The sequence below is a fragment of the Hylobates moloch genome, unplaced genomic scaffold (genome assembly GCF_009828535.3).
Source record: "Hylobates moloch isolate HMO894 unplaced genomic scaffold, HMol_V3 SCAFFOLD_4, whole genome shotgun sequence".
NCBI lineage: Eukaryota > Metazoa > Chordata > Mammalia > Primates > Hylobatidae > Hylobates > Hylobates moloch.
In genome coordinates, this window is record NW_026652279.1 from 173,774,093 (window position 1) to 173,796,701 (window position 22,609).

Sequence of the window (22,609 nt, forward strand, 5' to 3'; positions counted from 1 at the left end):
GTGTGGCGCTGTGATCGGCTCCTGTGCCCCTGCCGGCTGATGATGTAGGAGTTGCGCCTGCAGAACATGCTTCGGACATTAGAGTCGGCCGGGAGTGCAGACGCCGGCGGGCCCCAGAGCTGAGGCAGGGCCGAGGTGCAGGTGGCAGGTGCATCGGCTGGTTCCATGGTGATGGCATGAGGGGCCATGACACGGTGGCCTCCCCCGGGGCTCCTGTTCCAGGGAGAGCTCATCTGGGATGCATTCTGACAGCAGAAGGTAGGAACACAGAGATCCCAGACACAGGAGGTCTGGGTCAATGTGCAGAGCCCAAACCTGCTGTGGCTCAGGGGGCAGCTCACACCGTGGGCACCAGCCAGCCCTAGGTCCAAACTTACAGGGAAGGATGGCTGGGCTGGGGAGGACATAAATAATTATGGATGGACATCACAGCCCCTCGGCGGTCGTGAGTGGGTGCAGAGGGGCTTATAGAAGCGACATTCCTGCCCCAGGGATGAGGCTGCCTCTCAGAGGACCCAGGTGTGGAGGAAACAGTGGCCCCTCTTAGGCATCCCTCCCCTAAGTGTGCGCAGGGTGGAGATGAGAGTCTTGGCCCAGGAGGAAGAGTGAGGTTCCAGACTTAGCTTTGGTGCTTGTCAGTGCAATCATGGCCACAAGAAAAGCCTCCATAGCTGATGTTCCCAGAGGCAGAGCCTGGTGAGGCCACGCTTTCCTCTCCAGCAAGCGTTTGGACGTGAGGGAGCCGAGGTTTCCAGAGGCGGGAGCCAGGTGTCTGGCGTTCGGGGTCAGCCACCCCCAGAAGGCAGTGTTCCCAGCGGGAGAAGCTGAAGCCTGGAGGGCCGGCTGTGCTGTGCTGGGCACACGCAGGGCAGGAGTCAGTGCACGTGAGGCTCTGCGGAGAGAGGGGCCAGAAGAGGCCGGGGTCCCACCCAAACCCAGTGCCCCTCCCAGGCCTTCTCGGCTCGAGCTGACTCCAGCACTGCCGAATCAGTGTGTGATATTCTCAGGAGATCTGCCTTGGTCCCCTTAGCTCCTTGGGTTTTTCTGCTCAAACTCTGGGCCTGGACAAGTGGTCTCAGGTAACTTGGGAGCTCGTCAGGGACAGAACCTGAGTTTGAACGAGCTCTTTGTGGGACTCCCACCCAGGGCAGCGTTTAGGAGCCCCCTCCTGGACTGCTAGTTTTCAAGTGTCGTATTTAACTATCCCCCTCCTGGCCCTGGAGAAGTAAAGAGAGGCAGCCGGGAGCCTGCCTTCTGTGTTCTCGGTGCAGGGGTATTCTGAGAACGGCCCCTGCTCACAAAGGTTTAAAATGAACTCAGTGACCACAGACGGATGAGAACAGCAGACACAGCTGCCTCCCGGGCACTCGAAGGCTCAACTCCCCACGGGCGTGTGTTGCCAGGGGCAGAAGGCTCGGCCCCCTGGGTCAGCATACTCTCCGGACAGCTCATCCCTGCCAGCCCAGGTCCCTGCAGCCCTGGGGCTGGCTCAGGGGATGCGGACCTCGGCCCAGGTCCCCACAGCTGTGGGGCTGGCTCAGGGGACGGATCTCTGCTAAGCATGGCCCCTGCCAGCTCAGGTCCCTGCCACTCAGTGGATGGGACTTTGGCGGAGCGTGGGGCCCCTGCAGGGAGGGTCTAGACAAGCAACATCAGGAACCTGAAGCCTCCCTAGCCAGAGCTCAGCTGTCGCCAGGATCGCAACAGTTAAGCTGCCTGCAGCAGGATAAGTGAGCCGATGCTGCTCCTTAATCAGGGACATCGAATCGGAGGTCCTGGGAGGAGCAGCCGGCTGGCTGCCCTGCAGAGGCCAGGTCTGCGCAGCAAACCCAGGAAGGTGTGGCGTCCCCGCTCCGCGGCCAAGATGGTGCTGGTGCTGCGCCATCCTTTGTGTGCCTGGGAAGGGCGTTCCGGGAGCCGGGTCGGGGGCTCCTGACGCGCATTGGGCAGCATGACGGTGAGCCGGCTGTCACTGCTGTGCCGGGACCTCTGGGCGCTGTGGCTGCTGCTGAAGGCTGGCACAGGTGCGTGGGGCGCGGGTGGGTCCTCGCCTCCCTGGAAGGTGTTGTGGGGCGACCGTGCGGGGACACAGGGCGGGGGTGGACATTGTGGGCTCAGCCCTGTCCTCAGAGGCTGCTGGGGCAGGAGCCCGGGGCTGGGGGATGCCGAGGATGGATGTTGGGGCGGGTGCCTCCGAGACCACAGGAGCCCTGCTCCTTGGCAGGGAAGGTGTGTGCAGGCCTTGCCTGATGGATGGTTTAGGGCCATGGCCTTGGGGTCCCTGGTGAGCAGTGGGGCCGCCTCTGCCCTTGGCCTGTGAGGGACCATCTGTGCTGGCCCCGGAAGGCTGGGATCACCTTTCCACTGGCTCCTTTGTTCGAGGTTTTTCATAGACAGGCTCTGTGGACAAATGAGGGCAGCGCCCACGTCTGGCTGGTGGAGGGGCTGCGGCTCCTCCTTGGAGGGGACACCCGGCCACTGCTGTTCCCACAGCGGGGCCACCTGTGGTGTCGTGACAAGCTGCCCTCTCTAGGCAAGCAGGACTTGGGAGGCCCCTGGCCAAGCCTGTGGACCCGGCTGGGCGGCCTCTGTGGTCTTAGGTTTGGGTGCGTTTGGTCTGGTCAGGGGTCAGGGGCTGCTGGTCCACACTGGCCCCATCCTGACAATTGGAGCTTTGGGGCAAGGTCCCTGGAGAAGGGGCCACGTGGGGAGGAAGCAGCCTGGGTTTTGTTGATGCTTTTCTAAGAATGGAGTACTCGTTTTCAAGAGATTTGTCCTAATTATATTTTCCAGTGGGTACTTATGCCAAGTATTGATGAATAATTCATAAAATAAGCATCTGTGAATTTTATTGAATCAGACCTTAACTATCAATGGCAATGAATAAACATCTAAAGTTTCCAATTCTAAAGTTAAGAACTGGCTGGGTACAGCAGTTCGCGCCTGTAATCCCAGCACTTTGGGAGTCTGAGGCTAGAGGATCGCTTGAGCCCAGGAGTTTGGGACCAGCCTGGGAAACATAGCAAGACCTCATCTGTAAAAAAAAAAAAAAAAAAATGTAATAGGCTGGGTGTGGTGGCGTGTGCCTGTAGTCCCAGCCACTTGGGAGGCTGAGAGGGGAGAATCATTTGAGCCCAGGAGGTCAAGGCTGCAATAAGGTACGATTGCACAACTGTACTCTAGCCTGGGTGAGGGCATGAGCAGGGGCAGGTGGCCGCCGCAGGTTATGGGGTTGGCTGTGGAGCACCGTGGAAGGCTCTGGGGTGAGCAGGGGCAGGGGCCCCCCCTGGGCTATGGGGTTGGCTGTGGCGCACTGGGGAAGGCTCCAGTGTGAGCAGGGGCAGGTGGCTGCCCCGGGTTATGGGGTTGGCTGTGGAGCACCGTGGAAGGCTTTAGCATGCGTAGGGGCAGGTGGCCGCCCCATGTTATGGGGTTGGCTTTGGGGCACCATGGAAGGCTCTGGCGTGAGCAGGGGCAGGTGGCAGCCCCAGGTTATGGGGTTGGCTCTGGGGCACCGTGGAAGGCTCCGGAGTAAGCAAGGGGCAGGTGGCTGCTTTAAGGGAGGTTGTGTCCCCTGGGTGCCCCCTGGTTTCGCACCCCTGATGCCCTGGCCACCCCATCCTGCAGTTCCCTCCTGAAAGACCAGGCAAAGCCAGGACCACCCTGGACAAGAGGAGGAATTGTCCTTCTGAGCCCTGACGGTTCCTTGATCAGCCCCGGGACCTGCCCCAGGCTCTGTTTTAGTGTCTCACGTCTTCTTAGGGTACATTGAAGAAGCATTGTCGGTGCCAGGGTCAGCCAGGGTCAGCCAGGCCTGTGTTCCTCACCGTGCCCCTCCTCACTCCTGCAGAGGCCCTAGGGACCTGGAATGAACTTGCCACCTGTGGGTGACCTTTCTCAGAAGGTAAATTGCAGTGTGGGGCAAGCCCCACTGGCCTCGGAGAGTCTGTCCTCAGGCCCACACGGGGCCAGCTGGGGGAGGCGCAGAAGGACTGAGATGCTTGGACTCCACAGAGAGGTCACCGTGGTACAGTCCGGACTGTTGTTTTTAATTTTAAAGGAAAGAATTTGTTATGACGACTGTTCTCGTTCTCCTTTAGGCATTTTTAACATGTGTTCCAGGCAGACCAGGCTGTGGCCCTTCCCTCGTGGCTAGTGCAGGTCACGCCTCCCCCCGGCCCAGGGAGTAGGGAGGTTTGGCTCTGGTATGACCCTCCGGGGCACAAGTGTCCTCGGGGAGCTGGTCCCTACTGCATACAGGCCACCTGGCGTCACTCGGCAGAGGAGGACGGGGCACTGCCCTGCAGAGAAGCATCCGTCTGCCCATCAGCGGGTGGTCCTCTTCACCTTGGTGGTCCTCTTCACCTTGGCCTCTTGTTGAGCCCACCTCCCACCCGCACAGCATCCTGCGCTGTAGCCAACACCACCTCCTCTGTGGACCTCAGTCTGCAGCCGCCGCTCCGTGTCTGCAGCTGGGGCCCTGGCCGGCCCCCATGGCGCAGTGCTGGGGGGTTCCTCTGGGTCCCTGTAGCCTCCTAACATAACCTGGGGACAGGAAGATCCCCCTGGGTCTGCTCACCTGGTGGGGGCAGCCATCACCAAAGCCGTCTGCCTGCATCACTGGCTGAATTGCAGCCATGGTCCCACAAGGAAGCCTTGTCTCAGCTTTACAGAGGAGGAGGAGGCCCAGAGAGAGAAAGCAACTGCCCAGAGTCACACAGCTCAGGGAGGTTGTGTTCAGGGTGAGGTCTGTACTCCTGCAGGGCCAGTGAGTGTCTTTCCTGCGGCCGCTGCTGGCCCACGTGTGTGGTGATGACACCAAGCGCACGGACCACGCGTGTGTGCAGATGCTGCATGGGCTTCACGTTGGTGCCCGTTTCTCTCCGGACCTTACGGAGACGGGTTTGTGGAGGCACGGCAGCCCGTGCACGCTGTTGGTGGGGATGTAAATTGGTGCAGGTATCACGGAAAACAGTGGGGGTATGGAGGTTCCTCAAGAAATTGAAAAGAGCACTGTTGTTGGAGCCAGGAGTCCCCACTGTGGGTGGCTATCAGGGGAAAGGAGTGAGCGCGTTAAAGAGCTGCCCGCCCTCCGGAGCTCACCAGCCCAGACGTGGAATCGACTCCAGTGCCTGTTAGTGGATGGGCACGTAAAGACGACGTGGTGCACACACAGTGGAGTGCTGTTGGGTTTTTGTTAAAAAGGAAATCCTGTTATTTGAGACAACACGGATGAGCCTGGAGGACGGTGCTGAGCAAAATCAGCCACAGGCAAAGCCACGGCCCCACTCGTGTGGGGTGTCAGAGACGCCGACAAGCACGGTGGCTACTGGGGGCTGGGGCGGGGAAGCCTGGGGAGATGCTGGCCAGAGGACACAGAGTTCCCGTTGTGCCAAATGAATGAAGTCTGGGGGTCTGTTTATGGTGGCCATGGGCTGTTCATGGTGACTGACTATGGGCTGTTCATGGTGGCTGTGGTTGGTTTATGATGGCTGTGATCTGTTCATGGTGGCCGTGGTGGTCTGTGGTGGCCATGGGCTGTTCATGGTGACTGTGGTTGTTCGTGGTGGCCATGGTCAGTTTGTGGTGGCTGTGGCGTGTTTATTGTGGCCATGGTTGGTTTGGGGTGGCCGTGGTCTGTTTGTGGTGGCCGTGGTTGGTTTGTGGTGGCCGTGGTCTGTTCATGGTGGCCATGGTCTGTTTGTGGTGACCATGGTTGGTTCGTGGTGGCTTTGTGGTGGCCGTGGTTGGTTCGGGGTGGCTGTGGTCTGTTCGTGGTGGCTGTGGTCTGTGGTGACCATGGTTGGTTCGTGGTGGCTGTGGTTAGTCGGTGGTGGCTATGGGCTGTTCATGGTGGCTGTGGTTGGTATGTGGTGGCTGTGGTAAGTTCATGGTGGCTGTGATCTGTTCAAGGTGGCCGTGGCCTGTCTGTGGTGACTGTGGTTGACACTGTATTTGTACCTGAGGTTTGCTGGGAGTGGATATTGAGTATTCTAACTGTAAAAGGAAATGGCAGCTGTGGGAGATGACAGTCAGTCACCAGTGAGTTTGGTGGTGGCTATGGTTTCACAATGTGAACTATATCAAAACAGCACGTGTGCACCTTAAATATATACAATTATTTTTCTCAATATAGCTGGAAAAAACAGCCAGAAGCTGTAAGCTCAGGAAGTGATGAGCCAGCCAAAGGCTCCATAGTGAACAGAGCTGAGGAAATGGGGCTGCTTAGTGAAAATCATCGGACTCCAAGCTCCCTGATGGCTCCAACATCTTCCGTGACTCTGGGCAGCTCCTGTGCAATGGGAGGCTGTGCCTGCCATGTCCCCGCCTTCCTGCCCACAAGCCTGCCCTGTCCCAGCCACTGGCGTCTCACTCACCCATCAGCCTGGAAACAGACGCATGTCGGCACCCTCCCAGCCCCTCTGTGAGAGCCTCTCCGTAGCCTCGCTGTTGAGCCCGTGGCAGTGAAGGTCCCAGGCACTGGAGCAGACGGTGTGGGCTCAGTCCTGGCACTGCCCGCCCTACAGTCCTGGGCTGCTCACAGCTGAGCCTGACCTTGAATCCCCCATCTTTAACATGAGGATGATGAGGCTTCGTGCTCCCTAGGTCCTTGTGAGGACTCACTCAATGCACTGGAGCCGGGTGTGAGTAGGAAACCTGTCTTTCTGGCCTGATCCTCCCCACCCAGGAGCACAGGGTGGTCCTCATCTGAACCCCGAGGGGGCCTCCCCCGCATGCCTTTTCTCCCTGGACCCCCAGCCATTCCAGGTGCAGCTGCCAGTGCGACCCCTCCTGCGGACAGAGGGTCTGTGTGAGGGCTCAGCTGCCTCAGAACAGGAAAGGCTCTAGAAGGCAGTGGCTGGGAGGGCAGGCGCACCCTGGGCGGCCTCCACGAGAGAAAGGGAGAGAGGCGTGCATCTCAGTGGGGGCTGGTGGGAGACCCTGAGGTATTCAAGACCCTCGGGTTTGGGCCCTATGGAAATGCTCCCTGTGGGTGCCACCAGCCCTGCCCACTCAGCAGTCACTTGAGAACGCCCTGAGCATCTGGCCTGGGAGGCTGGGCCAGGATCCTCACATGTGCCGAGGCTTGGCTCAGTCCCCAAGGGCAGGCCCAGGTCTGTGGCGGGGTGTGGGGAGGCAGTGGAGCCGTGGGTACTGTGCAGCGGGTGGGGCTGTGACCGGAGGTGGCAGAGCCGGCAGCCAGCCCAGCCCTCAGGGGAGAGGGTGGCAGGGCCAGGGTCTCTGAACTCTGGAAGGACCCGTGTCCCTCATCTTGAAACCTGGCCTCCTGTGTCACTCTCAGTCACTTTGGTCTCTGATCCCTTTGCCCCATGATTTTTTAAGTTGTTCTAGCTCAGAAGCCATTGCGTGTATGGTGTGACTACCCCCTAGCCAGGGCATGAATGCAGCCAGGGCATGAATGCACGCAGATCCAGGCCCCGTGCGGAGCCCGCCAGGTGTGGGGTGGATGCTGAGGCCCACCTGGCTGAAACTGCACTCAGGCCATTTTTCTGATACCAGGAAACGTTCATAAAAATGCAAGCTGGTGAGCAGCCAAGTGCCCCACTTCATGACAGACCCTCCTGGTGCCCCTGGCTCAGTGTGACCTTGAGAACAGCGGGGGTCTAACCCCTGACCCCAGCGTCCACATCACCTGGGAGCCTCACCTTGAGACCCCTGTATTATGATTCTGAAATCACTTGAGTGGGCCGTGGCCACCGTGGAGCAGAGAGACAGGAAGTACCTGCCAGAAGATCAAATTGCAATCCGTGTAATTTAAAGATCTCACTGGGCTGTGCTGGCGATTCTAGAGTGGGGCAGCCCTTCATTCCATGAACTAGCGTAAGAGCTCCAGTGAAACACGCAGTGCGGGGCCGGCTGTACGGACAGGGCTGAAGAAAGCAGAAACTGAGCGAACGTGATTCGGCGACCTCAGCCGCTGTGCTTTGTAAGCTTGGGGAGTCAGCGGGAGAAACGTGACCGACTGGCCACTTCAGGCGGCTCTGTGTCGTAAGGATCAGTTTCGCGTTAGGTGATTGCCAGACTTACATCAAGCTTGAAGAAGCAGAAGATCCCGGCACACGCATGTGGCCCAGACCAAGAGCTGTCACGTGACAAACTTTGTGCTTAAGTGGGTTTTTAGTACGTGTATCTTTTCTTTTTCTTTTTCTTTCTTTCTTTTTTTTTTTTTTTTTTTTTTGAGACGGAGTCTCGCTCTGTCACCTAGGCTGGAGTGCAGTGGCACAATCTCAGCTCACAGCAACATCCACCTCCCAGGTTCAAGAGATTCTCCAGCCTCAGCCCCCTGAGTACCTTGGGACTACAGGCACCTGCCACCATGCCCAGCTAATTTTTGTATCTTTAGTAGGGAGGGGGTTTCACCATGTTGACCAGGCTGGTCTCGAACTCCTGACCTCAAGTGATTTGCCCACCTTGGCCTCCCAAAGTGTTGGCATTTATAGGTGTGAGCCACTGTGCCCGGCCAAGTACGTGTATCTTTTTGACAGTGTGAAGAATGTATTTAGGCTTGACTGTTTTAAAGCACCATAATGAATGTATAATTAAGTTATGGTAAAGTCTTAACCCTGTGTTACAGGGGAACGGTAATGTTGTGAGTGGCTGTGTCTCAGCCCCTGGACTCCAGCAGTCACCCTCATAGGAGTCCCACCTCTGCGGGCAGCTCAGAGCCTCCACATTTTTATATTTAATTCTCATGGTTAAATTCACTGCCGTAACTCATGGAATTAAGTCTTTTTAAAATCTAAGCAAACTGTCTTCAAGACAGAAAAAGTTGGGTAATTCTTCATCTATTTGAAGTGATGTTCTCTGGGTGGGCTGTATCCTAAGAATGTATCAAAAGTGGAAATTCTGACCACTGTTCTGATTGTCCTTTTACATATTAAACAAGTTGAGAACAAGAACAACAAAAAGAGGGACCTCCGTGACCACGCAGAGGAAGACAGAGCCTGGCCTGGTTGGAAGATTGGCCTCTCCTCTGTCCTGTTTTCTCCAAGGTCCGATAACATCTCAGTTTCCCTTGGAGCGCAGGGACTTCATTTTGATTTTCAGTCTGATCTGTTGGGGTCCAGGCAGGAGCTTGGTTCCAAACAACACACCCACGTGTGCTGAGGGCGCGCTCTAGGGGATTCTTACACCCGCCTGCATCCGAGAACCCAGGGCTTGCGGGCGAGGCAGCGTGGAGAGCGGAGAGCGCAGCTCTGGAGACGGCCCCCAGAGGAGATGGGCCAAGTGCGGATGTGCGTGCCCTCCCTGCCCGAGGCGCAAACCGTCTCGCTCCAAAGGGCGTCCGGAGGGTTCTGCGGGGCGGCTGTGCACTGACACCTGCCCCCCATGTGGGAGTCCGCCGGCTCCTGACCCTTGCGGGTTGGTTTTGCGGGTCTGAGATGACACCCTGGGGTCAGCGGCATTTCCCTGATCACCACTCCTGTTGACCGTCTTTTCTGGCAGGGCCTTTTATTTTAAAATGTGTAAAGGTTAAGCTTTCTGAGATCAGAAAAAGAATAGTGAACCATGTGATTTAAGTCACTGTGTATGTGACATGAAATATTTACACCTAACCCACTAGCAAATGGCTCGTTAAAAATATTTGAGATTTAATGTAAGTGAGAATTCTGCCAACCAAGTCAGGATAAACCTTAAACATCGGGAATGCAAAATCAAACGGATCCTTTAACACACATCACAAACAGAGGTGTGGACGCCCCTTTTGTCCCAATGGCAGGGATGGGGCACTGGCCCCCAGGGTATCCTGGTCCTCCCTGACCCACGGTGTCAGGAGCTTGTCTGGAGGGGACGGGGACGCTGGCCCCCGGGGCATCCTGGTTCTCCTCTCTGACCCACATGGTGTCAGGAGCTTGTCTGGAGGGGACGGGGTGCTGGCCTCCTGGGGTGTCCTTATCTGAAGGCTGTGGTTTCAAGCATCCTGCTTACTGAATTTAGACTTTGTTCCGATTTTGTGGCCTGCGTTTCTTCTTACTGCCCTGCTGTGCAGCCCTGCTCTTCCTGGGTTTGGAGATCTTCATGGATGGGCTTGGGGAAGGCCTCCGGCTGGACGATCTGGTGACGTAATCCCATCTGACGCTCAGCCTTGGACTTTGAAAAGGCACGACTGTCCCATCTGATGGACAGGATGCAGAAGCCTTTGGGAATGGGCTTTTTGCCAGAATAAATAAAAGAAGACAATTGGCAAAAGATGGACTGTGCCCCATGGCCCCAGGCTGCTGTGTGGAGTGCCTTGTCCTCTCCTCTGCCCACGGTCACCAGTGAGCACCAGGGACGGGGTTTCCTGCTGCACTTGGGCCTCTTCCTGCTGCCAGGAGCGCCTTGCTGCCTCCACCTGTGACGGTGCACCCCCCTCACCTCACCGAGATAGGGTTTCCAGGGCCCCACCCAGCTCCACCTGTGACGGTGCACCCCCCCCCCCCGCCACCCCCACCGTGAGAGGATTTCCAGGGCCCACCCAGCTCCCATCCCCGTCTCCTGCATTCTTTCTGCTGCTTTCGAGGTCACCCTGGGCTGGAAGGGGTGCCTGGAATGCTGCTCAGATGTCTTGGCCGCCCTCCCACCCCCCACACCCCACTCCTGGTTTTCAGGATGAAATTGTCCTCAAATAAAGCAAGCTTTTGAGTCAGCTTGCAAGAGGAAGGAAGTTTGCTTAGTCGTCTGGTTTTGTTGGAACAGAGATCTAAAGATAGACACATGGTCCCCCTCCCTGGACTGCCATTGCCAGGACCCTGTTTCTGTGAGGAAAACTCGGTGGTGGGGCCTCACCTGTGTATCAGGTGAGCCAAGGGCACCTCTGCCCTTCCCACGCTTGGGAAATACGTCGTCCCCATAGTGGCCAGAAGAGATCGGCCCTCCCGGGTGGGGCTGCTGTGGTTGGTGCTGGGGACGGGCAGGGGCAGGCCTGGCCACCCCCTCGTTGGCCCCACCTGCTGCCTCTGGCTGCATGGTAGGGGAATGGACGGCGCAGCCTCTGCCCACACGGCAGGGGAATGGACGGGGCAGCCTCTGCCCACACGGCAGGGGAATGGACGGGGCAGCCTCTGCCCACACGGCAGTGGAATGGATGGGGCAGCCTCTGCCCGGCCTCAGACGTGAGGCCCTAACCCTCCCCTCTCAGACCCGCCTCTGAGCAATGGGGTCATCACTGGGGAGTTGGTTGGGGCAGGGCTCAGTGGGGGAGCTGGGCCTGGCCTGGCCTTAGGTGTCAAAGACGGGTCAGGGGCCCACCACCTCCCAGACATCCGACAGCACGGAGCCCCATAGAGGCCACACTCGCTTGCCTGTGTCTCTTCCGGGGACCTGTCTCCTGAACTGAGTGGCCACCATTGTTCTTCCGTGCGCTTCTTAGTCTTATGGCTGCAAAATTAAGTAGACTGGAACTTTTAAAGAAACTATGATCATAAAGGGCAGATTTTCCCATCATTCTTGAGTGGGTTCAAAAAATCAAGAAGAAGGAAAACTTACACACATAAACGGAAGAAACGCCCAGCGCCCTGAAAATCCCAGGGCCCTGCCTGCAGAAGGCCTCCATGAAGAACGGGAGAAGGCCAACGCTCTGATGTGGGTCAGAGAGCGTCCACAGGTCTCTTTAGGTTCACAGCGTGGCCAGTGACCACTTCAGATGTAGTGATATTTTAGAATTTATTTGTATGAGCTTAGCTGTGTGCAGTTTCTGATCACACACAGGGGGAACCCTGCTTTTCAAACCCAAAATGAGGCATTTAATCTGAGGGACAATATTTAGAGTTTGTCCTGGCCCAGAGAGTCCAGAGGCACTGGCGGCTGCCAGCAGGTAGACACTGCAGTGCGGATAGTGGACAGGTGGTGTGGACGGTGAACAGGTGGTGTGGATGGTGGACAGGCAGTGTGGATGGTGGACAGGCGGTGCGGATGGTGGACACTGCAGTGCAGATGATGGACAGGCGGTGTGGACAGTGGACAGGCAGTGTGGATGGTGGACAGGCGGTGTGGATGGTGGACAGGCGGTGTGGACAGATGATGGACAGGCGGTGTGGACGGTGGACACTGCAGTGCAGATGGTGGACAGGCGTTGCTTTGCCCCCCATGGGCCTGTGATACCCAGAGAGAGGGAACCCGCCTGTGAGGGGTTGGGGCCTTGGCACTGGATTCCACAGGATGCTCTGAGAAGGCACCCCCTCCCTTCCTCCGCTACGTTAGCAGGGGCAGCTGCTGGGCCAGGCCCTGTGGGGAGGGTGGGGAACCCCGGGCATGGTCCCTGCAGCTTTGAGTGGGGGCTTGTGGGCGCCCATGGAGAGTGCAGGCTGCCATGAGGGGCCCTGTCTGGCGAGGAGGTGGAGAAAGGCCTCTCTGAGGTGGCATCTCAATAGGAAATTGAGTGGGGTCAGACTGGCCACAAGAGGAGCAGCCAAGCAAGGGCCGCAGGCCCGGACCTTGCCCATCCGAGGAACTCTGAGTGTGTGGCAGCCCCTGGAGGGGTGGACGAGGAGGCTACAGTGAGCAGCCTGTGCCAGAGGCAGCTTCACACCTACACGCATCACTCTCTCAGAACGTGGAGGGACGGCAGGCGGTGTCCCTCCATCTCTAACAAACACACAGGAAAGACATCTGCTGTCAGCAGGGCCCCAGAGCAGGCCGGTGAGGTCCAGAGCCGGGTCAGGAACGCCCGAGCCCGTAGGCAACAGGCCAAACACGCCGCCTCTCAGAGCTGCCAGATGGAGTCAGGGAGTCATGGTGGAAGTGTCCACATCGATGCCGTCTGGAAGTTGTGTCTGGAAGTTGAGGTGCGGAGAGGGAGCCACAGACATGGGTTGATGCTTCCCCATTTGTGGCCCTAGTGAGCCTGGGTCGCCAGCATCCTGCAGCCATCACCGACCTTGGCACCCCCCTGTCCAAACCATCCCCCCCGTGATGAACCTGCCAGCTCACAGTACCCACAGTCTTTTTTTTAGCCCCCAGAGTTTCTCAAAACTCCAGGGAGACCCTTCCCCTGTGCTCCGTGTCAGTGATGTGCTTCTCCTGGGGTGAGCAGGTGTTGGATTTGAGGATGGGTTACAGTCGCTCCTGGTGAGAGAGAAAAACTTACTGTAAAATCTGAACGTCCAACTGCGCAGTCTAGGCTGCCATTGGCTTCACCAGACACACATTCCAGAGAGGTGTGTGCCAGTGGAAGTCACCTTGCCAGGAGCATAAAATAGTATTTCACGCTTTACTGCTTGACTGTTTCTTTCTCCCACAAAAGAAGCCATCGCTGAGACGTGGTTGCGTACTGGGAATGGATCTGTGCCCCGAGCTCACCCTGCAAGGCTCTGCGGAAGGGCCTTGACATCTGCTTGGCTCTGGCAGGTCCCGTGACACCGTGGCCCCGCCGCTTCCCCCCCAACACCAGGGTTGTCTCTGGCTCGGAGGCAAAGTAGTCCCGCAGCTGGCAGGGCCGTAGCCAGCACGGCCCAGGAGGGGCCCCTTTGTGTTCCACTGCGTCCCATGTTTACACTTGTTTGTCTGCAAGACTGGAAGAGCAAGATTTAAGTCTGATGCCAGGTAGATATTATCTTGCAGCCTCCGCTGGGAATTTCCAGGTACAAACACCTCTGTCCCATATCTTCAGGCTGTTAGTGGCCTGGGTCCTCAGGTGTGGAAAAATTGAGCGTTTAAGCCATTCTCAGGTCATCAGCATGAGTCCTGCATCTTTTAGAGAGAAATTGTGTGGATGTTCAAGACTGCAAATGTGGCTATATGATGAGAGCATTGGTCAGAAATCGTGTCTGCTCCGTGGTCAGTGGTCAGTGTCCCCCAGGCACAGTGGCCTGGCAGCCGCTCTGTGGCGGAGACCACCAGCCTGTCAGTCCACACAGCTTTCCCTGGAGGATCTTGCTGGCCCCATGCTCCTAGCTGGTGCTAACCGTGTGCTCCCGGCTGGTGCTGGCCTAGTGCTCCCAGCTGGTGCTGGCCCTGTGCTCCCCCCATGCTTCCAGCCAGTGCTGGCCCGGTGGCTGCAGGTGCTGCAGTGCGTCCAGACCCATCTGGAAACTGCTGGGTGGGGGGATGGGTGCGGGGGTCGACCCTGCTGTGGCCATGCTGCATTTGTGTCTGTCTAATGGTGAGACCAGGGATGTGGCACAGACCCCCAAGGGTCCCCTGTGTGCGGAGGCAGTGGCCCATTCCGTGGCCAAGTTTTCCTCATGGGCCACAAGTTACTGCACCTGCAACAGGTGCGGGGCAGGGGTCGCCTGAACATCTTCCCCGATGTGGGTGGGACTCAGACCAAAGCGTATTTATCCGAGGAGCCAGAACCGAGCCCTTTCCCCGCCTCCCCTCTGCGCAGGTCTCTCTCTTTGTCCCTCCCTCTCTCTGTCTCTCAATCCCTCTCTCTGAACCTCTTATACCACACTTTCAAAATTGATGGTGAATCACTCAACACACAGCTTTTGTGTGCTGAGAAACAAAGGCCTCCACGTATTGGAAACAGAAAAGCCTTTTTCCAGCCACGTGACGCCGCTCCTGTAGGTGCCTGTGGATTGCCAGCTCCGCGTGGGATCGGGTGGGCACTTGCGGGGCGAGGCAGCTTCCTGGGACTGACACGTGCCGTCTGCTCTTTCCGTGCAGATGAAATCATGCACCAGGACATCGTCCCGCTCTGTGCTGCCGACATCCAGGACCAGCTGAAGAAGCGCTTTGCTTACCTGTCCGGTGAGTTCCAGAAGCCGGGATGGTGTGGAGAGGGAGGGGTCTGGGGTCGGGTGTGGGCTGAGCAGCCCCCATGGCCTGGCCTGGGCTGGAGCTGGGAAGGGTCATGTGAGAGGCTATGTATTCACTGCCTTGGGTCTGACCTGTGACCTGGCGGCTCTCCCCATCTCTGTGAAGTGGGCAGCTCCATGCCAGTTGGCACAGGGCCACTGGGAGGGGGTGGGCGGAGGAGGGTCAGGGTCCCCAGGGGATGTGACCTGGGCACCCCTGACGGCAGCCTCCAGGGACAGATGGAGTGGTGTGTGGGTGGCCGAGCCCATGGGCCTCAGTGAACCCCCAGTTCCTGCTGCATCTGGGCACCTCCCAGGCCACGCCTCTGTCCACTTTGGCCTCCAGCCCTGGGTCTGGCACACCTGTGGAGGTGGTGCCTGCAGCCATGGGGACATAGTGAGGCTCCCAGCACCCCTCTGTGGGTGCAGCAAGGGCACCTGCAGTGGCCCCGAGCTGTGCAGATGCCGTTCTTATGTGAACAAATCTGCCCAACAGGACCCGTCAGGAAAAAAACCATGCACATGTGTGCCCACCCTGGGCCATCAGGGTGCCCCGATGCCGAGGAGGGTGCCCCGATGCCGAGGAGGGCGCCCTGGACCATCAGGGTGCCCCGATGCCAAGGAGGGTGCCCCAGTGCTGAGGAGAGTGCCCTGATACCGAGGAGGGTGCCCCGATGCCGAGGACGCAGTGCTCTTGAGAGCTCAGCCTCTGCCCCTCTGCATTCCCATCAGCATCCCAGCCCCCAATCCATGGCTGGCATGGTGGGGCCTCCATCTCGCACCTGCACCTACAGAGCCAGCCGGCACCCCAGGCCAGGCCTTGGGGTCTGAGGGAGGCTGACTGCGAGGTGCAGCTGGTGAGTTTTATGAGGCCAGAATCGAAGAGACAGCCAGCAACGTGATGGCCAGAGGAGGAGAGCTGTGCAGTGACTCGGCCCCTGCTTCCCATGGCCAAGCGGCCCAGGAGAAGGAAGGAGAGAAAGCAGGGGGTCTCTGGAGAACGGAAAACTCCCAGGGGACAAGGGCTCCAATGCCCTGTGTTAGGGACCAGGCATGGTGATGACTCAGGAGAGGCGCCATGGTTTCTGCCGGTTCCTCCTGCATCCCCAGCCTCTCCCCACCCCTTTCACAACCCCAAAGAGGCTCACAGCTTTGCCACCAGGAGGGCCCCGACCTGGGCCTCCAGCCTTGACCTTCCTCCAGTTGCCAGGCAGTGCCCCCACCCCAGCAGTGCCTGGGAGGGCAGAGTCCCAGGACGGCCCCAGCCACCCACCTTTTCTCAACCGTTCCTCAGATGCCAGCCCGGGAGCTCTGTGGGGGGATTTTGCAGAATTTAAGGCCCCAAATCTGCTAACTTTAAGATCTTCCTTGGTGGGCCTGACCCAATCAGCTAAGCCCTTAGAAGAGATGGGGCTCTTCCTGGCATGAGAGATCCCAGGTGCAAGAAGGATTTGACACGGGGGGTTCTCTGTGTGGCCCTGAAGGAGGCAGAGGCCACGTGACCAGGACAAGAGCTGCCCCACGGGCAGCCGCTAGGAACCCAGGGCCTCAACACTGCAGCTGGGGGCAGAGCTCTGCCAAGCCCCTGGGGGAGCTGGAGAGACTGGGTTCAGATCACAGCCTGGCAACCCCTCCACGTGGGCCCAGAGACCCTGAGCAGAGACCCACAAGCTGATAAGTGCCTGAGCGTCCATGGTCTTGGGAACCACACCAAAGCCTCCATCAGCTCCTCTCCCTCCTGGAATATAAGCTGGAGTCCCCTGTGGTACTGCTGCCCCCGCGTCGTCTCCTGCCCACCCCCTGGAGGCAGGCTGCCTCCACATCCCCCTGCCTCCCGCCAACCTCGGGGCCTTTGCATAGCAGGCCCTCTCCGTGCAGCGAATTTCTTCTGCAGGGCTCGTGGCTGGCCCGGCCTCTCAGGCCCTTGCTTAGAGGCACGCCCTCGGCCATGCCCTCTCCCTCCTCACCTGCGCTCTGCTCTGCCCCCTTCGTTACACCACCTCGCGTCCTCCTGTGTGTGGCATGGGTCCCTCCTGAGGGCTGGGCTTGTTCACGGCTGCCTCCCGGCTTCTAGAGGTGCACCCAGCCTCAGAGCCATATACTGAGGGCTCGACCATGGGCCCCTCTGGGGTGGGACCCTGGGCACGCCACGCTGTTCTCAGGATCCAGGTCGTAGCAGCAGTACCACGTCTGAGACGGATCAGTGTCGGCTGGCGCTTCTGCAGATGTGCGCGGATTTGGATGAAGTCTGTGGCAGCCTCGGGTGTGTGGGTCTCCAATCGCCCCGTCCCCTCCTCACCGCGTCCAGCACAGATGTGTCCTGAGGCTGCGCCTGTACTCCGAGTTCCTGCCATGAAGCCCCCTTCTGTGTCCTCATGACAAAGGCCATGCACTGGGGAACCGAAACAACTGGGGCTCGTCTCTCAGGTTCCGTGGGGCTGTGCCCCTTCCCGAGGCTCCTCCTGCTTTGGGGACGCAGGTGTTCCTTGGTGTCCCTTGGCGTCTTCATGCAGCCGCCTCACCCGTACGTCGGCGTCTCCTCTTCTGCCTCAAAGCCCCTCTGCCTTTCTCCTAGGACGTCCGTCACGAGATTTAGGGCCCACCGTGTAATCCATTATGGTCTCATTCTGCAAACTTTGTTACCTCTGCTGCAAAGACTTTTCCAAACAAAGTCACATTTACAGGCTTCTGGGACAGGGAGTGGACGTGCCTTTCAGGGGCCGCCTTGCACTCAGGGTAAATCTGGCTCAGAGGTTTGCTGTCTTGACAGCTGCCCCCAAGTGGGGCTCCCCTCCCGCCCCAGCGTCACCCACGGGACTCGCTCTCCCTGTCTCGCTCCATCAAAGGAAACACAGACTCCCCCGCCCGCCACTCCTGCACACTGACCACTGTGGCGCTGGGGCCCAGCTGGGTGAGGCCCCTCATGGTGGCTGGAGCCCACAGGTCGACGCTGCAGCCTGTTCCGTGGACTTTTGCTTAATTTCCTGGTCTTTGGATGCCTAGAATGGCTTCCATGAAGGGCCAGAGCAAAAAACTAAAGATGTCAGGAAGGAGCGGCTCCGAATTTTCCCTTTCAAGAGGAGACCGCGTTTCTTTCCACTTGCCCTGCTGATTCCCCTCCCCGTGGACGTTCGCACCAGCCCTGTGCTGTCTGCCGTGGAGCCAGGGCTGCCCCTGTGACATGTGTGGTCCCCTCTCTTCTGCCTCCGTTGTCTGTAGACGCACAGGTGCCACGCAGAACCCTACAGCTCTGTCCAGGTCCTGGATCCAAATGAGGCAGCTTTTGAAGGGCGGCCAAGCAAGGGCTGCGTAAACCTTGGGGGCTCCAGACTCCTGTGTACGTTGCCGCCCAAAGTCAGGACGAGCTGCGGAAATCACACCTGGACTCTGTCTGTCATCCGCAGACAGCAGCTCCCAGTTCAGCCTGTGTCCCTCATAATCCACGCCCTCTACTCACAGTGACATCTGCCCCAAAAGCCCTTCGCTTGACCCTGAAGCTATGCGACCTGCCAGCCTACTGTCCCCTCTCGTTTTCTGAGATTTGGGGAACAAGGAATTGGGTGTAAAATCAGGAAATATCCTACATGTAAATTCTTGATTATTCTTGTCCTTCCAGGCAGAGCTGCCTCCCGTGAGTCAGCCGCTTGACTCTTTCTTACTGAAGGCTGAGGGTTGGGGGGGTGCATGGGTGCTCCAAACCCAGAGGCAATGGCGCGTCTCCTGGCGTGGCGGTCGGAGCAGGCCCCGAGGAGGTCGTGGGCTCAGAACTCAGTCCTCGTGTCATCCTAGAAAAGATGCTTCAACTTGCCAACCATCAGCAAGAGCTAAAAACGGGGCAGGAGAATTTACCACTGAGGAACTTACGATCTGAAGTGAAAAACGCTGAGAACAGACTTGCCACCGGTGAAAACCACGAAGCTGAAATGGAGGCCGTGCCCGGAACGCAGAGGCCGCCAGCACTGTGTGTCTCACTCCCTGTCGCGGACGGCGGCCCCCCTCCCACTGCCCAGCTGGCTCTTGGGAATTTCGTTTTGCTTTTACGGGAACGTGGCATGGTCAGAGGCAGCCATCAGCCATCCAGGGATTGTTCCATCCCATGTCCAGGCAGCCTCAGGTGTGTGGGGACACAGGTCAGACTTAGGAGACCCTCCCCCTGGCCTGTGTTCTCCTCCCGGGAAGAACGCTGGAGACCTTCGTCTCCTCTCCTTTCCTCACCTTCCCCAAGCGCTCGCTGGACAAGCCCCCTCCTGCCTTGCCCCTTCCCCCACCCCATTTCGGTTTTGGTCCCAGCTTACGTCTCGTCCTAAGGATTAAGTGTTTGTGCAGCTGAGCCGCACTTCTCAGGTGAGCTGTGGGGCTCCAGCGTGGCACCTGCCTGGGCAGCCCTGAGAGAGGGATTCGAAGTGGGGAAGGACCTGGAATCTTCCTGGCACATGGTCTGAGCCTCAAGCCACTAGACCCCAAGCGCAGTCTACACTCACCAAGGCCCGACGGCTGCTCCAGCCTGTGAGGACCCATCCGATCCTGCACTCCCTGAGGCCGACGGCTTTTTGACACCCAGGCTTCAGCCACAGACAGACAGACGTTCCCTGCCCGTGGGGTTTTGCCCTTGCTGGAGAGAAACAGAAATGGACAGAAGGTCACTGGGGTGGCCCTGGGTGTTCTGCGGAGAATCAAAGTCATGAGATGGAGACAGGAATCCCGTTAGGTTTGGGCGGAGTCGTGTGTGCTCCTTTCTGGACCTGCTTCAGGGAATCCGATGGTTGCAGGACCTCAAACCAGTCGCTATGGGATACATGTGTCCCTCCAAATTCAGATGTTGAAACCCTAACCCCGGAGGTGCTGTTTGGGGAGGTGAGGCCTTTGGGAGGAGATTAGTTCATGAAGGTGGAGTTCCCAGGTGGGATCAGTGCCTTTATAAGGGGCTGAAGAGACCAGACCTCCTTCCGCAGCGTGGCCATGCCTCAGGGAGGCCTCTGAATGGGGAAGCCGCCGCCACCAGACACCAAGTCTATGGGCGCCTTGATCTTGGACTTACCTGGCCAGAGCTGTGAGATCAATTTCTGTTGTTTGGGCCTCCCAACCTATGGTGGTTTGTTATGGCCGCCCAGACAGACCAGCAACAACCTGTGTGAAAATGTGAGCCATAAACGAGTGGTGTTGACAAAGGCATCCTGTCCAGGTCGGAGTTCCGTGTGGCTAAGTAGTGTCTAGTTTCAGACTGTGATGCCTTCTTGATGTCATTTCCACACTGGCAGGAGGAAGTTTTTATTTAGTTCTTATTTTAAGATTTTTCTACCCGACAGTTAACTTAGGATACAGATGTCATAGTAAATTAACCACAGGAACGGTTTCATTCCTAAGCAGCTCATGCGGGTGAGTTTCTAAAGCCATGTTTGGGCCAATGCATCACACAAGAGGGTGTCCCTAAGACACAGCATGTCCGTGGAGAAAACAAAGGACACACGTGTGAGTCGCCACACCCTTGGTCACCCAGCTTGGCCATCACACGCGCCTCCTGCCCAGGATGTGTGTGCGTGTGTGTATCTACCTGTGTGTCTCAGCTCAGGCTGCTTGCTGTGACTGAGTGGTTTAAGCCACAGGAGTTTATTTCTCTTGGTTCTGGGGCAGGAAGTCCCGGATGAAGGCACCGGCAGATGTGCTGCCTGGTGAGGGCTCACTTCCTGATTTACAGACTGCCACCTTCTCACTGCCCTCATGTGGCCAGGCGAGCAGAGCACGCCCACAGAATCCCATTCACGGGAGCCCCACTCCAGTTACTAGGCCGGGTACAGATGCAGAAGTAGAGCCTGTTCTTGGTGCCATTGGCCCCGGGTCCTGGCACTGCCCACCTGGGTGGGGAGGTTTTTCCAGAGAGGGGCTGTGCCCCCAGCTCCGCGTCCAGCGGTGTTTTGCTGCCTCATAACCTGCAGGTACTGGGAGCTTTGGCACCTGCTTTTCAATCTCAGTGGACAGACTGGGATTTCCACTCCTGACTTGGGAAGAAAGAACAGGGTCTTTGCTTTCCATTGAGGCTGCGGTGGAGCACAGAGAGTTCGGAGATACCCAGGGTAGTAGCAGCTTGAGACCAGCACCAGCTACCAACTGAACCAGGCTGTGCGGCCCAGGTCAGGCCCCCGGGCGATTTCGGCTTCGGGTCACCTGGCCCCCATCCTCTCCCCTGGGCAGCTGGAGGCTCCCAGGCCTTCCTGTGGATAGCTCCTGCCCGAAGGCTGCCCTGCTGACTGCACCCTCAACCCTGTGGCTCAGGCTGGCCTCTGGGGGTCCCCGGTCTCTGTGGTTCCAGTGAGGCAGCAGCTCCCAGATGCCACCTCCATGCTGTGGGTGGGCCAGCCAGTGCTGAGAGGGAGCCCCTGTCCACTTCTGTGTCCACCGTCCACTCCAAGCTCCCAGGCTGCCTCCACGTTTGGGCATGAGGGGATCTCGTTGCATCTGCTCCTCTTCCTAGCTGGGCCCTCCACAGCCAGTGTCCCCCAAAGAGCAGCTTCTCCCTCCCACCCACCCCTGCCGGCCAGGGGTCCTCATGCCATGGCCCACGCCCATTTGCACAGGGACGCAGGGGGTCTCACACACAGGCAGGGTCCGCCCCCAGCTGCCGTCGGCGTCTCTGCACACACATAGGCTTCTGGGCAGTGCTGGAAGCTTCTGGCCCCTGAACGTTTCCCCCTAGGCCCTGTTTCAGGGAAAGGAAAGGCAGGCACAGGCTGCGACCGTTTCCACGATCCACCTTGTAGCTGGGGCGTGCGGCTCGCCTCGCCTTGTCCCAGCAGAACACTCTTACCTTTAATGGCGACTGAAAAGTTGCCACAAGCTCCTGATCATCGTGGTAGGTGCTGCGTGAAGCTGAGACGTGCGTGAGCCACATCCCAGGGGGCTTTGAGCCCCCACCGCGGCGGCGGCTGAGGGGAGGCTTGTCGTACTCACACAGGAGGACACAGGGCTGCAGTGTTCACTCCACGGCCTCTTATCGTTGGGATCTGAGGAATTTTCCGAGAGGAAGTGAGAATTAACAATGATGAAAGGTTTGTGAGCGAGTGACAGGCACGTTCTGTTGAGCACTGCATGGGGCATTGTGTGCCACCAGAGGAGGGGGCAGAGGTCAAGAGCCCTGGAGGGCTGGGAGAGTTCAGAGGACCGAAGTCCTCAGAGCACAGTGGAGCCAGACCCTGCAGCCGCCTTCCCATCGGGGGCTGCTTAGAGTCCAGCATTGCAGGGATCCAGGTGAACGGGGCTGTCCAGGTGTGTGGACGCGCCTCGGCTCAGCCCTCTAACAGACTCGGCAGCTGGGATGGGCTGGAGGCATGAGCCCTCAAAGGAGGTTAGGAAGGAGCTAGGGAGAAAAGATATGCTTGTGTGACATCCTGGCCCAAGTGAGAACAATCGTATCAGATAATGAGTCATGTCCCATTGAGGGGTGCCGACAAGGGCTGGACGGGCTCTCGGGAGGAGGCCACGGAGCCCTGTGCTGAGGAGACGCCCACAGTCCCGGGATCACTGGATGGTAAAGCCACCCTGCCTGGCGTGGCTGGGCTTGGCCAAGACCCAGAAGCAGAAGTTCCGGAAGCTGGAGGCGGTGGCTGTAGGGGACGCAAGGCGGCGGGGGACTGTCGCTGTTAAGAGACAAAGCTGCAGTTGTCGTAGGCTGTGTGCACCCTTGGTCTTCTCAGTGAGGACGTGGATGAGGGGCGGCGAACCCACCATTATCTGTTCTCCATAAAAAGCTACCCTAAACTTAGTTAGCTTGAAAAGCCCTATTTTACAGATTTATTCTTCATTTAGTGGCTCAGGAGTTCCAAAAGGGCTCGGCCAGGTGGTTCTTCACTCCACGGGGCACTGTCTGGGTCCTT

General features: G+C 58.4%; 1 protein-coding gene across 35 annotated transcripts in view; it reads left to right on the top strand.

Moving 5' to 3' along the window:
• Positions 1-22,609, top strand: part of MCF2L (MCF.2 cell line derived transforming sequence like) — a 202,252-nt gene that overhangs the window by 110,824 nt on the left and 68,819 nt on the right. For 30 of the 35 annotated variants that reach the window (XM_058438087.1, XM_058438088.1, XM_058438089.1 and 27 more), the window contains one exon: positions 14,611-14,694. In XM_058438087.1, the coding sequence (XP_058294070.1) occupies positions 14,611-14,694 (84 nt within the window). Of the gene's footprint in view, positions 1-88; positions 259-1,717; positions 2,025-14,610; positions 14,695-22,609 lie in introns of those variants that run through there. The other 5 variants (XM_032151371.2, XM_032151374.2, XM_058438094.1 and 2 more) reach the window with 4 other exon arrangements.